At 37.0% G+C, this 13,930-nt stretch overlaps 1 protein-coding gene across 10 annotated transcripts in view; it reads right to left on the bottom strand.

The window, feature by feature from the left end:
* The window catches only part of LOC127841323 (glycerol-3-phosphate acyltransferase 1, mitochondrial-like), a 58,423-nt gene that overhangs the window by 29,463 nt on the left and 15,030 nt on the right, over positions 1 to 13,930 (bottom strand). For all 10 annotated transcript variants that reach the window (XR_008030909.1, XR_008030911.1, XR_008030914.1 and 7 more), the window contains 4 exons: positions 9,001 to 9,286; positions 5,390 to 5,503; positions 3,543 to 3,613; positions 1,218 to 1,325 (listed from right to left, as the gene is read on the bottom strand). Coding sequence is in view for 3 of the 10 variants with exons in the window: in XM_052370045.1 (XP_052226005.1) it covers positions 1,218 to 1,325; positions 3,543 to 3,613; positions 5,390 to 5,503; positions 9,001 to 9,240 (533 nt within the window). In the remaining 7 variants the exon portion in view is untranslated. The remainder of the gene's footprint in view (positions 1 to 1,217; positions 1,326 to 3,542; positions 3,614 to 5,389; positions 5,504 to 9,000; positions 9,287 to 13,930) is intronic.

Raw genomic sequence — 13,930 nt, 5'->3', positions numbered from 1 at the left:
GAGCTTCTAAAATATTGGTACTTGAGCTTCTCAAATACTGGTACTTGAGCTTCTCAAATACTGGTACTTGAGCTTCTAAAATATCGGTACTTGAGCTTCTCAAATACTGGTACTTGAGCTTCTCAAATACTGGTACTTGAGCTTCTCAAATACTGGTACTTGAGCTTCTAAAATATTGGTACTTGTGCTTCTCAAATACTGGTACTTGAGCTTCTGAAATATTGGTACTTGTGCTTCTCAAATATTGGTACTTGTGCTTTTCAAATACTGGTACTTGTGCTTCTCAAATATTGGTACTTGAGCTTCTAAAATATTGGTACTTGTGCTTCTCAAATATTGGTACTTATGCTTTTCAAATATGGGCACTTGAGTTCCTCTAATATTAGTATTTGAGCTTCTAAAATATTGGCACTAAAGCTCCGCTAATATTGGTACTTTTGCTTCTGATAATTGGTACTTCAGCTTTCAAAGGGAATTTTTACACGACTGCTTCACAAGGCATAATAATTATATGCCAAAGGAAGTTTTGGAAAATAACTTAGGAGGCAAAAAAAGACCTCAGCATCCAAATGAACAAATGTTATAACATATTGTACTAATTAAGATCATTTGCTAATGGGTGACCTGGTAAGAAAGACAAATTAGAAGCTAGCAGCTTGCACTCTTGCTAAATGACAAAATGTAACGCAATAGACAGACTTGTATCAAATGACACAGTAAACCTCAATGCCTTAAATATTGGACCAACAGTATTAGTTACTGATCCTGTAAAGTGTGCAACATGGCCATAAAAATAATATTGTCCGAGACGGTAGCTCTATCCCAATGAAAATGTATTACCCTGTATAACACCATGCTGTGTCAGTAAGAAGTGGTGTTACAAATCTATCTTACAGAGTACTTTCTAAAGTATCCATGTAATAAGAAGAGAAAAGTAAGCCACACTGTTTTTAATTGTATAATCTTGTTTACTTCCCTGACATTGTTACATTTAATTAAAAAGTTACATTTAATTAAATATCTTTCTAACTACTAGATTCAAGTTTTAAAGGCTTCATTTCCATCCCTGAGTTACTGATGAGCAGCAAACAGCATAAAACCTGAACAGTCTGCTAGTTACTCACAGGCTGTTCTGGTTTTATGCTGGTTGCAAAAGCTGTTTTCCCTTTGCTTCTTTTGGGTGAAAGTGTTAACAGACTGTACAATGCAACACCTACCTCTGGCTTGTCAACGTGGCCAAATGGACATCAGGGTATTTATGTGCACATCGAATGCGCCACGTGTACGCAGCAGTTGCAAACTGGCGAGCTAGAATGCCACTGCCTCTGTTGAAATAAGCATTAAAATAACTTATTTTAGGATCAATAGAAAATTGTTTATTTAACATAATGGATATTCTGTATATAATACTTTTTTTTCAATTTTTGTAACCGTGTCCTAAGCCATGTAAACAATGGAATTGTAAAATTCCATATTAGTTAATTTCATACATGTTCCATCTACTATTAAATTGATTTTCCAACATACACTAGACTGACCTGACATTTTCTATGCTCCAGCCATTAACAGTCAATAAGCATGCAAACAGTTACCATTGCTATTTGACCATATCATATAACAGAACTATCTTTATGCAAGATTTTAGAACTGTAGACACAAATCATATTAACATACAAAGTTCCTCAACTGTTGCTCTTGGTGATCATGCTTGGTTAATCTCTTTGTGGCAAACCATGTTTATTACACACTCTTTAACTGCATTACACTATCCTCTCATTAAGATCCACCATACTGTCACTCACCCTTTTAGATCCACCCTACTGTCACTCGCTCTTTAAGATCCATCCCACTGTCACTGACACTTCAAGATCCACCCAACTGTCACTCACCCTTTAAGATCCACCCCACATTCACTCACTCATTAAGATACACCTCACTGTCACTCACTCTTTAAGATCCACACAACTGTCACTCACTCTTTTAGATCCATACAACTGTCACTCACTCTTTAAGATACACCTCACTGTCACTCACTCTTTAAGATCCATCCAACTGTCACTCTCTCTTTAAGATCCAAACAACTGTCACTCACTCTTTAAGATCCACCCTATCACTCACTCTTAAAACCCACCCAACTGTCACTCACCCTTTAAGATCTACCCAACTGTCACTCACTCTTTAAGATCCACTCCAATGGAACTCACCCTTTAAGATTCACCATACTGTCACTCACCCTTTAAGATCCACCCTACTGTCACTCACTCTTTAAGATCCACCCTACTGTCACTCATTCTTTAAGATCCACCCTACTGTCACTCACTCTTTAAGATCCACCATACTGTCACTCACTCTTAAGATCCACCCTACTGTCACTCACTCTTTTAAGATACACCTCACTGTCACTCACTCTTTAAGATCCGTTCAACTGTCACCCACCTTTTAAGATCCATCCAACTGTCACTCACTCTTTAAGATCCACCCAACTGTCACTCACCCTTAAAGATCCACCCAACTGTCACTCACTCTTTTCCATCCCACATTCACTCACTCATTAAGATACACCTCACTGTCACTCAATCATTAAGATACACCTCACTGTCACTCACTCTTTAAGATACACCTCACTGTCACTCACTCTTTAAGATCCATCCAACTGTCACTCACTCTTTAAGATCCACTCAACTGTCACTCACTCTTTAAGATCCACCCAACTGTCACTCACCCTTTTAGACCCACCCAACTGTCACTCAGTCTTTAAGATCCATCCCACTGTCACTGACCCTTCAAGATCCATCCCACTGTCACTCACTCTTTAAGATCGATCCAGCTGTCACTCACTCTTTAAGATCAACCCAATTGTCACTCACTTTTTAAGATCCACCCAACTGTCACTCACTCTTTAAGATCCACCCAACTGTCACTCACCCTTTAAGATCCACCCAACTGTCACTCACTCTTTAAGATCCAACCCAATGTAACTCACCCTTTAAGATCCACCATACTGTCACTCACTCTTTAAGATACACCTCACTGTCACTCACTCTTTAAGATACACCTCACTGTCACTCACTCTTTAAGATCCACCCAACTGTCATTCACTCTTTAAAATCCACCCCAATCGAACTCACCCTTTAAGATCCACCATACTGTCACTCACCCTTTTAGATCCACCCTACTGTCACTCACTCTTTAAGATACACCTCACTGTCACCCAACCCTTTAAGATCCACTCAACTGTCACTCACTCTTTAAGATCCACCCAACTGTCACTCACCCTTTAAGATACATCTCACTGTCACTCACCCTTTAAGATCCACCCAACTGTCACTCACTCTTTAAGATCCACTCAACTGTCACTCACTCTTTAAGATCCACCCAACTGTCACTCACCCTGTTAAGATCCACCCAATTGTCACTCACTCTTTAAGATCCACCCAACTGTCACTCACCCTTAAAGATCCATCCAACTGTCGCTCACCCTTTAAGATCCACCCCACTGTCAAGGATCCCCTGCCCAACTATCTATTTATGTGTAAACTCACCTCATCTCATGCCTCACATCCAGGATATTTCTCATGCCTTCTAAACTTGTGTTGGCCACCACCAGATCCTTCTGTGATTTGAAAGCAAGTCACACTGCATCAACATTATACTCAGCAACACTTTACACCATAAGAATCAAAGTAATAAAGGCTTTTGCAACCAGCATAAAACCAGAACAGCCTGTGAGTAACTCGCAGTCTGTTCAGGTTTTATGCTGTCTTCTGCTCATCAGTAACTAAAGGTTGGAATGAAGACTTTAAAACTTGAATTTATTTTTAAAAAAGGGTATATAATTAAATGTAACTTTCTAAGGGACTTAAATGCGTCAAAATACCTATCAATGTGGTAAAGGGTTAAAGAATGCTTCAAAAACACATAAAAGCATTAATGGTTATATAAATGCAAAACAGTGTTTTAATAACATTTGGTATGGGCAGTGCTCTATAAAAAGGGGGTCTAATGCATGTGCGTAAAGTGGGATGACACTTTATGCACATAAATAAAACCAAGCACTACGGTTTTTTACCTGACTGTTGGACATACAGAACCAATCACTATGGTTTATTACCTGACTGTTGGACATACAAAACCAATCACTAAGGTTTATTAACCGACTGTTGGGAATACAGAACCAATCACTAAGGTTAATTACCTCACTGTTGGGCATACAGAACAAGCACTATAGTTCATTAACTGACTGTTGGACATACAAAACCAGTCACTAAGTTTTATTACCCGACTGTTGGGCATACAGAACCAACCATTATAGTTTATTACATGACTGTTGGGCATACAGAACCAATCACTAAGGTTTATCGCCGGGCTGATGGACATACAGAACCAATCACTAAGGTTTATAATCTGACTGTTGGACATACAGAACCAATCACTTTGGTTTATTACCTGACTGTTCGACATACATAACCAATCATTTAGGTTTATTACCTGACTGTTGGACATACAGAACCAATCACTTAGGTTTATTACCTGACTGTTGGACATACAGAACTAATCACTTAGGTTTATAACCTGACTGTTCGACATACAGAACCAATCATTAAGGTTTATTACCTGACTGTTGGACATACAGAACCAATCCCTTAGGTTTATTACCTGACTGTTGGACATACAGAACTAATCACTTTGGTTTATAACCTGACTGTTGGACATACAGAATCAATCATTTAGGTTTATTACCTGACTGTTGGACATACAGAACCAATCACTATGGTTTATTACCTGACTGTTGGACACACAGAACCAATCACTTAGGTTTATTACCAGACTGTTGGACATACAGAACCAATCACTATGGTTTATTACCTGACTGTTGGACATACAGAACCAATCACTATGGTTTATAACCTGACTGTTGGACATACAGAACCAATCATTTATGTTTATAACCTGACTGTTGGACATACAGAACCAATCACTAAGGTTTACTACCCACCTGTTAGGTATACAGAACTGGGCACTATGTTTTATTACCTTACTGTTGAAACATACAGAACCAATCACTAAGGTTTATTACCTGACTGTTGGACATACAGAACCAATCATTTAGGTTTATTACCAGACTGTTGGACATACAGAACCAATCACTATGGGTCATTACCTGACTGTTGGACATACAAAATCAATCACTTAGGTTTATTACCTGTCTGTTGGACATACAGAACAAATCACTATGGTTTATTACCTGACTTTTCGACATACAGAACTAATCACTTAGGTTTATTACCTGACTGTTGGACATACAGAACCAATCACTTAGGTTTATTACCAGACTGTTGGACATACAGAACCAATCATTATCCCCACGCTTTTTGAAAAGGCTTATTACCTGACTGTTGGGCATACAGGAGCAGCAAGTTCCCATGAATGGGCGATGAGTGTTGAAATGTTCTGGCATCACAGTTGGCATAGTTTTAAATTGCGCAATTGTGTTGCTTATTATCTGCAAGTATAATGACAAAAACTGGGTAATCTCAAATGGACATAAAGTACCATTAAGTTGTATAAGTCCATGCATGTTAGAGTAATTGGATACAACTTGCCAACTTTTTTATTAGCAGCTCTCCATTTGCATAAAGAATCTTATATAAGCATTTAACATTTAAAGCTAATTTGTGGAACACAATCTTTGCAAAGATAATGCACTTATATGCTAAGTATTCATTATGACCACTAACAAGAAAAAAATAATTTCAATTATGTATAAAGTAACAACTACAACAAAAACAAGAGCACCGCCTTGCGGTTGCAGACCGCTCATCTATTTTCTTTTTAAAGGTGAAGGGACTCTCAATTTAAATCACAAAGGAGGGAGGGGTGGAGTGAAGAGGGGTGGATAGTGTGGGGGTGTGGACATTTATTACATTATCTTCCAAAAATGCGGAAAAAAAATGCAAAAAAAAAAACGTTTCAAAAAAAAATTAATTGGGGGGGGGGGGGGTGGGGGGGGGGGGGGGTATAGTGTGAGGGTGTGGTGGTCATTTGTGAGATGATTTAAAAAAAAAAAAAAAATTAGGGGGGGGGGGATGGTTTGGGTGGAGTCTATTGTGGTATGTCAGGTGAGAGTAGTTTTGTCAAAGTATCAATCAAATCTAATCATAAATAAAGAAGTTATGGCAATTTAAGCAAAATTTAATAATTTTACCTTGAGTCAAGGTCATTCAAAGGTCAAGGTAAAATTCAACTTGCCAGGTACAGTAACCTCATGATAGCATGAAAGTATTTGAAGTTTGAAAGCAATAGCCTTGATACTTTAGAAGTAAAGTGGATCGAAACACAAAATTTGACCATATATTCAAAGTTACTAAGTCAAAAAAGGGCCATAATTCCGTAAAAATGACAATCAGAGTTATGCAACTTGTCCTTTTACTGTACCCTTATGATAGTTTGCGAGTGTTCCAAGTATGAAAGCAATATCTATGATACTTCAGGGGTAAAGTGGACCAAAACACAAAACTTAACCAAATTTTCAATTTTCTAAGTATAAAGGGCCCATAATTCCGTCCAAATGCCAGTCATAGTTACATAACTTTGCCTGCACAGTCCCCTTATGATAGTTAATAAGTGTTGCAAGTATGAAAGCAATAGCTTTGATACTGTAGGAATAAAGTGGACCTAAACACAAAACTTAACCAAATTTTCAATTTTCTAAGTATAAAAAGGGCACATAATTCTGTCAAAATGCCATTCAGAGTTACATAACTTTGCCTGCACAGTCCCCTTATGATAGTTAGTAAGTGTTGCAAGTATGAAAGCAATAGCTTTGATACTTAAGGAATAAAATGGACCTAAACACAAAACTTTACCAAAATTTTCAATTTTCTAAGTATAAAAAGGGCACATAATTCTGTCAAAATGCACGCCAGAGTTATCTAACTTTGCCTGCCCAGTACCCTCATGATAGTAAGTAAGTGTACCAAGTTTGAATGCAATAGCATTGATACTTTCTGAGAAAAGTGGACCTAAACACAAAACTTAACCGGACGCCGACGCCAAGGTGATGACAATAGCTCTTAATTTTTTTTCAAAAAATAGATGAGCTAATAAAACAAGAGGGCCATGATGGCCCTGAATTGCTCACCTGACTAACCAAATACAATCCCAACCCAGATTTCATCAAGATAAACATTCTGACCAAATTTCATAAAGATTGGATGAAAACTGTGACCTCTATTGTCTACACAAGGTTTTTCTAATATTTGACCTATTGACCTAGTTTTTGACCCAAGGTGACCCAAATACAATCCCAACCCAGATTTCACCAAAATAAACATTCTGATCAAATTTTATAAAGATTGGATGAAAACTGTGACCTCTATTGCCTACACAAGATATTTTTATTATTTGACCTAGTAACCTAGTTTTTGACCCCAGATGACCCAAATACAATCCCAACCCAGATTTCTTCAAGACAAACATTCTGACCAAATTTCATGAAGTTTGGATGAAAACTGTGACCTTTATTGTCTACACAAGGTTTTTCTATTATTTGACCTAGTGACCTAGTTTTTGACCCAAGATGACCCAAATACAATCCAAACCCAGATTTCATCAAGATAAACATTCTGACCAAATTTCATAAAGATTGGATGAAAACTGCGACCTCTATTGTCTATACAAGGTTTTTCTATTATTTGACCTAGTGACCTAGTTTTTGACCTAGTGACCTAGTTTTTGACCCCAGATGACCCAAATACAATCCCAACCCAGTTTTTATCAAGATAAACATTCTGACCAAATTTCATAAAGATTGGATGAAAACTGTGACCTCTACTGTCTACACAAACAAATTGTTGACGGTGTTTCTATTATTTGACCTAGTGACCTAGTTTTTGACCTCAGATGACCGAAATACAATTCCAACCCAGATTTCATCAAGATATACAATCTGACCAAATTTCATAAAGATTGGATGAAAACTGCGTACTCTTTTGTCTACACAAGGTTTCTCTATTATTTGACCTAGTTTTTGACCTAGAGACCTAGTTTTTGACCCCAGATGACCCAAATACAATCCCAACCCAGATTTCATCAAGAGAAATATTCTGACCAAATTTCATAAAGATTAGATGAAAACTGCGACCTCTATTGTCTATACAAGGTTTTTCTATTATTTGACCTAATTTTTGACCGAGTGACCTAGTTTTTGACCCCAGATGACCCAAATACAATTCCAACCCAGATTCCATCAAGATAAACATTCTGACCAAATTTCATAAAGATTGGATGTAAACTACGACCTCTATTGTCTACACACAGTTTTTCTATTATTTGACCTAGCTTTTGACCTAGTGACCTAGTTTTTGACCTCAGATGACCCAAATACAATCCCAAACGAGATTTCATCAAGATAAAGATTCTGACCAAATTTGATAAAGATTGGATGAAAACTGCGACCCCTATAGTCTACACAATGTTTTCCAATTATTTGACCTAGTTTTTGACCTAGTGACCTAGTTTTTGATCCCAGATGACCCAAATACAATCCCACCCCAGATTTCATCAAGATAAACATTCTGACCAAATTCATAAAGATTGGATGAAAACTGTGACCTCTACTGTCTACACAAGCAAATTGTTGACGGACGCACACACACACGCACGCACATACGGACGCCGGACATCACACGGTCACATAAGCTCACCATGTCACTTCGTGACAGGTGAGCTAACATAAGATTTAACAAGTTGCTTGAATGAAATTAAGTTCTTAATAGAAAAGTATTTGTAAGATTTTATAATTTTAAGTGTACTAAAACTAGGTGAAAGTATAATCTGTATATTGAACCAGATCTTATCAGCCAGGTCAAAAACCGATATCATCAGTAAGTATCTATCACCAACAAACTGATAACTTTATTTTTGGCATTCACAATTAAGTTCAAAGTCAATTAACCAGTCAATAACATTGACACTGACCCAATTATAAGCAAGACTCACTGTTTCAGATGATATCGCAACTTTCCTTGGCTTTTCTCTCTCTCGGGTCCTCCTCATTTTTAATTGCTGAACATTGTTCCCTAATTTCTCCCTCCATTTCTGCCTGGCTCTGTCGCCATTGGTTACAAGGTGGTCCCCACCCCCAGTTTGCTGAGGTGCGCCCCCTGTTGGACCCTTCGGTCCGCGTGACTCCCACTTGGCAAACACAGGGTCAAGGCTAGGTAACACTGAGACGGGCATTGTTGATGCAGGTCGCACAATTAGACCATCCTAAAGTCACCTACAGCTGGAAAAACAGACATGGACATGTGACATTATATGAGTTTTGTTCTGTGAAAATGGGGTTTAAAGCATGTGCGTAAAGTGTCGTCCCAGATTAGCCTGGGCAGTCTGCAAAGGCTAATCAGGGACGACACTTTCCGCCTAAAGTTGATTTTCTGTAAGGAGGGACTTCCTTGAAACTAAAAATATCATAAAAGCGGAAAGTGTCGTCCCTGATTAGCCTGTGCGGACTGCACAGGCTAATCTGGGACGACACTTTACACACATGCATTAAGCCCAGTTTTCTCAAAACGCGGCACATATCTTCAGAAAGATGAAATATGTGTAGTACTGTTTAATTGATGATAAGAATATGTTTTATTTCACACTAAACAGAAAAGAAATCATGTCAAAGTGCATGAACCAAGGGAATGAGAATCAGGTTGTAATGACCAATTGTACAATATGACTGTGGCATTTTAAGTTGACCATAAAACCATATGAGAATACTGCTCGAGCACTTACAAGGTGGGAGTTAATCAATGTTTAATGTTGTAACAAGCAACATAATTTTAGGTTGGTATAAGACAATTTATACAGTGTGAACAATGCTGTATGTACATACAGGAAATGTACTATGAATTCTACATTCAACTACTAAGTGGTAAAGGGTTGAACAATGGGACCAAAGTCATAAGGTGTTCACCTGAAATATTTAGTACCTAAAATGTTATGAACACATAGGGTTCATAAAAACTGCCCTTAAGCATAGCTGACATGCTTTGTAATGAACCACAATAAGTTTCAAACTCATCAAAGTTACCATAACAACACAATTTGTTAATGTTCAGAGCAAGATTAATGAGATGGCAAAAAAATGACTTGAAGAGTTTTCAAATGCTTTTACTACACTAGATACAAACAAAAAACTGCCAAGCCTCATGGCACCATTTTTCAATGGACTGGAACCATATCAAACAAATAAGACTTCTTTCATGTGACCTAGTGACCTAGGTTTTGACCCCATGTCTTCCTGTTTCGACTACACTTGAGATATTATTGGGAAAAATTGTATGACCCAAATGTAATGAAGATTGGGTAACAGGGTTTTTTTTCAGAAAAAGGGGAAGACGCTGGACGCTGGGTAAAAGGGGAAAATCGAGCGCGAAAGAGACATATTTGGGGAAAAAATATAAAACTGTTCATTTCAATGTCTATAACTCACCTACAGACTTCAGGTTTTTTTTTACAAAAAGAGGCATGTCTCTGACCTTTTTGTTCTTAAACACATGAACAAGTATGATATTAAAGTCAAAGTCCTCAATAAAGTTGCAGGTGTAGATCTTATAATGGAAAATGTTTTCAACTGGGGCCGGGGAATGATGTCAATATTATGATTTCAATTTCATGATGAATGGGTTGACGATCTAGATCTGCTACAGTATTGGAAGGGAAAGGTGCGGAAGCTGCCGATTGTCTACTTTCACTTTCACAATAATCCGACAGTATTAATCGATGTTGATTACATATACCTCCGAATCCTGCTGGGTTTCAACGGTTTTTGATGATTCATTCTTAAAAAAATGCGTCAACGCAATTAATATTTTCCGAGTCCGAACGTTTTATTTTGTTTGTGTATGAATGCCAATTGCGAGACTTTTTTTCTGTTTTAACGTTTATATCTAGGCTTTCACATAACCCGAATGAAAATTCGACTGGTTTCCGGTAATTAATTGACGAAACACCCTTCTCGCGCAAGACCGGAATCCAGTAAAATAGTCACATGATTACTACGATTAGTTGCCTGGTTTCCATGACGTAATTTAAGAGCTATATATATAGAATCACTGGGATTCCCAGATTTGAGTGATCGTCGGGAGAGAGAGAGCGAGATCGTTGTACATGGTTACAAATTGGATAAGTGTCGACTTCCCAAAAAAAACACACATTTCTTTGAGGGTAAAATATTATATTTTGGTGAAAAATTATATTTTTTGAGGGGAAATGGTATTTTTAGGGCAAAAATTCTGGTAGGGGAAGACGCCGAATATCGGCGTCACTTTCTTAGTAAAAAAAAACCCTGGGTAATAAATGTTGTCTCTAGAATGATCAAAATATTACCTTTTCTTTTTAATTTGATCTACTGACCTAGATTTTGATACCTGTGACATCACAAATTGAAATTGAAAAACTCAGCAAAAATAAAATTAGGACAAATGTTCTGACCATGATTCTTGAAGATTAATTAATTATTCTAACTTTTTTTTATTTAACCCATACATACTTGTGACCTACTTTTTTACAGTTTCAAAATCTGCAAGGATATAACTGGGACAAGTGTTCTAACCTAATCAAACTGCAAGGATATAACTGGGACAAGTGTTCTACCTAATCAAACTGCAAGGATATAACTGGGACAAGTGTTCTAACCTAATCAATCTGCAAGGATATAACTGGGACAAGTGTTCTAACCTAATCAAACTGCAAGGATATAACTGGGACAAGTGTTCTAACCTAATCAAACTGCAAGGATATAACTGGGACAAGTGTTCTAACCTAATCAAACTGCAAGGATATAACTGGGACAAGTGTTCTAACCTAATCAAACTGCAAGGATATAACTGGGACAAGTGTTCTAACCTAATCAATCTGCAAGGATATAACTGGGACAAGTGTTCTAACCTAATCAAACTGCAAGGATATAACTGGGACAAGTGTTCTAACCTAATCAAACTGCAAGGATATAACTGGGACAAGTGTTCTAACCTAATCAAACTGCAAGGATATAACTGGGACAAGTGTTCTAACCTAATCAAACTGCAAGGATATAACTGGGACAAGTGTTCTAACCTAATCAAACTGCAAGGATATAACTGGACATGTGTTCTAACCTAATCAAACTGCAAGGATATAACTGGACATGTGTTCTAACCTAATCAAACTGCAAGGATATAACTGGGACAAGTGTTCTAACCTAATCAAACTGCAAGGATATAACTGGGACAAGTGTTCTAACCTAATCAAACTGCAAGGATATAACTGGGACAAGTGTTCTAACCTAATCAAACTGCAAGGATATAACTGGGACAAGTGTTCTAACCTAATCAAACTGCAAGGATATAACTGGGACAAGTGTTCTAACCTAATCAAACTGCAAGGATATAACTGGACATGTGTTCTAACCTAATCAAACTGCAAGGATATAACTGGACATGTGTTCTAACCTAATCAAACTGCAAGGATATAACTGGACATGTGTTCTAACCTAATCAAACTGCAAGGATATAACTGGGACAAGTGTTCTAACCTAATCAAACTGCAAGGATATAACTGGGACAAGTGTTCTAACCTAATCAAACTGCAAGGATATAACTGGGACAAGTGTTCTAACCTAATCAAACTGCAAGGATATAACTGGACAAGTGTTCTAACCTAATCAAACTGCAAGGATATAACTGGACAAGTGTTCTAACCTAATCAAACTGCAAGGATATAACTGGACATGTGTTCTAACCTAATCAAACTGCAAGGATATAACTGGGACAAGTGTTCTAACCTAATCAAACTGCAAGGATATAACTGGGACAAGTGTTCTAACCTAATCAAACTGCAAGGATATAACTGGACAAGTGTTCTAACCTAATCTCATGATTTGAGAATAAATGTTACCTATAGTGTTAAAAAGATTTTTTTTCTTAAATTTGACTGAATGACATAGTTTTTGACACCACAAAACACAGTATCAAATTCAGATTACATTTCTGGGGCCGTATTCCAGTAGCTTCTTAAGTTAAAAAATAACTTAAGTTGAAGTATTGCGCAATATTTTTTCTTATCTCCGCCATATTTTCTTTAAACATAAGATTTCACTTAAGTTTAATTCTGGTAGCTTCATAAACTTAATAAATTTCTTTACTCTGTGTATTTTTTCTCATATATTTAAAATTAAGTTAACTTCCTTTTACTCTTAAAGGAATTTCTTAAAGAGAAATACTAAGCGTCTCATGTTTTGTTTTTGACATTTCAAATTTAACTTAAGAAATTTATTTAAGAAATTTCTTAACTTAAGTGAAAACTTAAGAAGCTACTGGAATACGGCCCCTGGCAGATATAGAATTGGGACATTTGTTGTGACTAAGTTTCATGAAAATAGGGAAACAAATGAGGCTTATATAGTGTTCAGAGGTTTTTTGTTTCATTTGACTAAGCCACCTAGTTTTTACCCTTTATGATCTAGCCTTGAGCTCAGCCAAGATATTATTGGGACACATTTTCTGACCAAGTTTAATTTAGATTGGGCCAAAAATGTTGGCTCTTGAGTATTAACAAGCCTTTTGTTTTATTTGACCAAGTGACCTAGGATGACCTCAGAATTATGTTAGAGTTTTAACTCAGCCTAGATATTACTGGAACAAATGTTCCCACAAAGTTTCATATAAATTCGGCAATAATTGCTGCTTCTACAGTGTCCATGAGTTGTTTCTTGAAGATTTGGCAACTAGGAAAATCACAAGACGTTTTCTCTAATTCAGCCTAGCAACCAAGTATTGATCTAACTTGACAAAATTTCAAGATAGATCAAATTTGTATTAGGATAAATGTTCTAATCCAATTTTATAAACCTCATTTATGGCCATTTTGGACCTTTGAACTCAAAGTGTGACCTTGA

This window comes from Dreissena polymorpha, chromosome 8 (assembly GCF_020536995.1).
Source record: "Dreissena polymorpha isolate Duluth1 chromosome 8, UMN_Dpol_1.0, whole genome shotgun sequence".
NCBI lineage: Eukaryota > Metazoa > Mollusca > Bivalvia > Myida > Dreissenidae > Dreissena > Dreissena polymorpha.
This window is presented reverse-complemented; position numbering and strand designations above follow the sequence as displayed.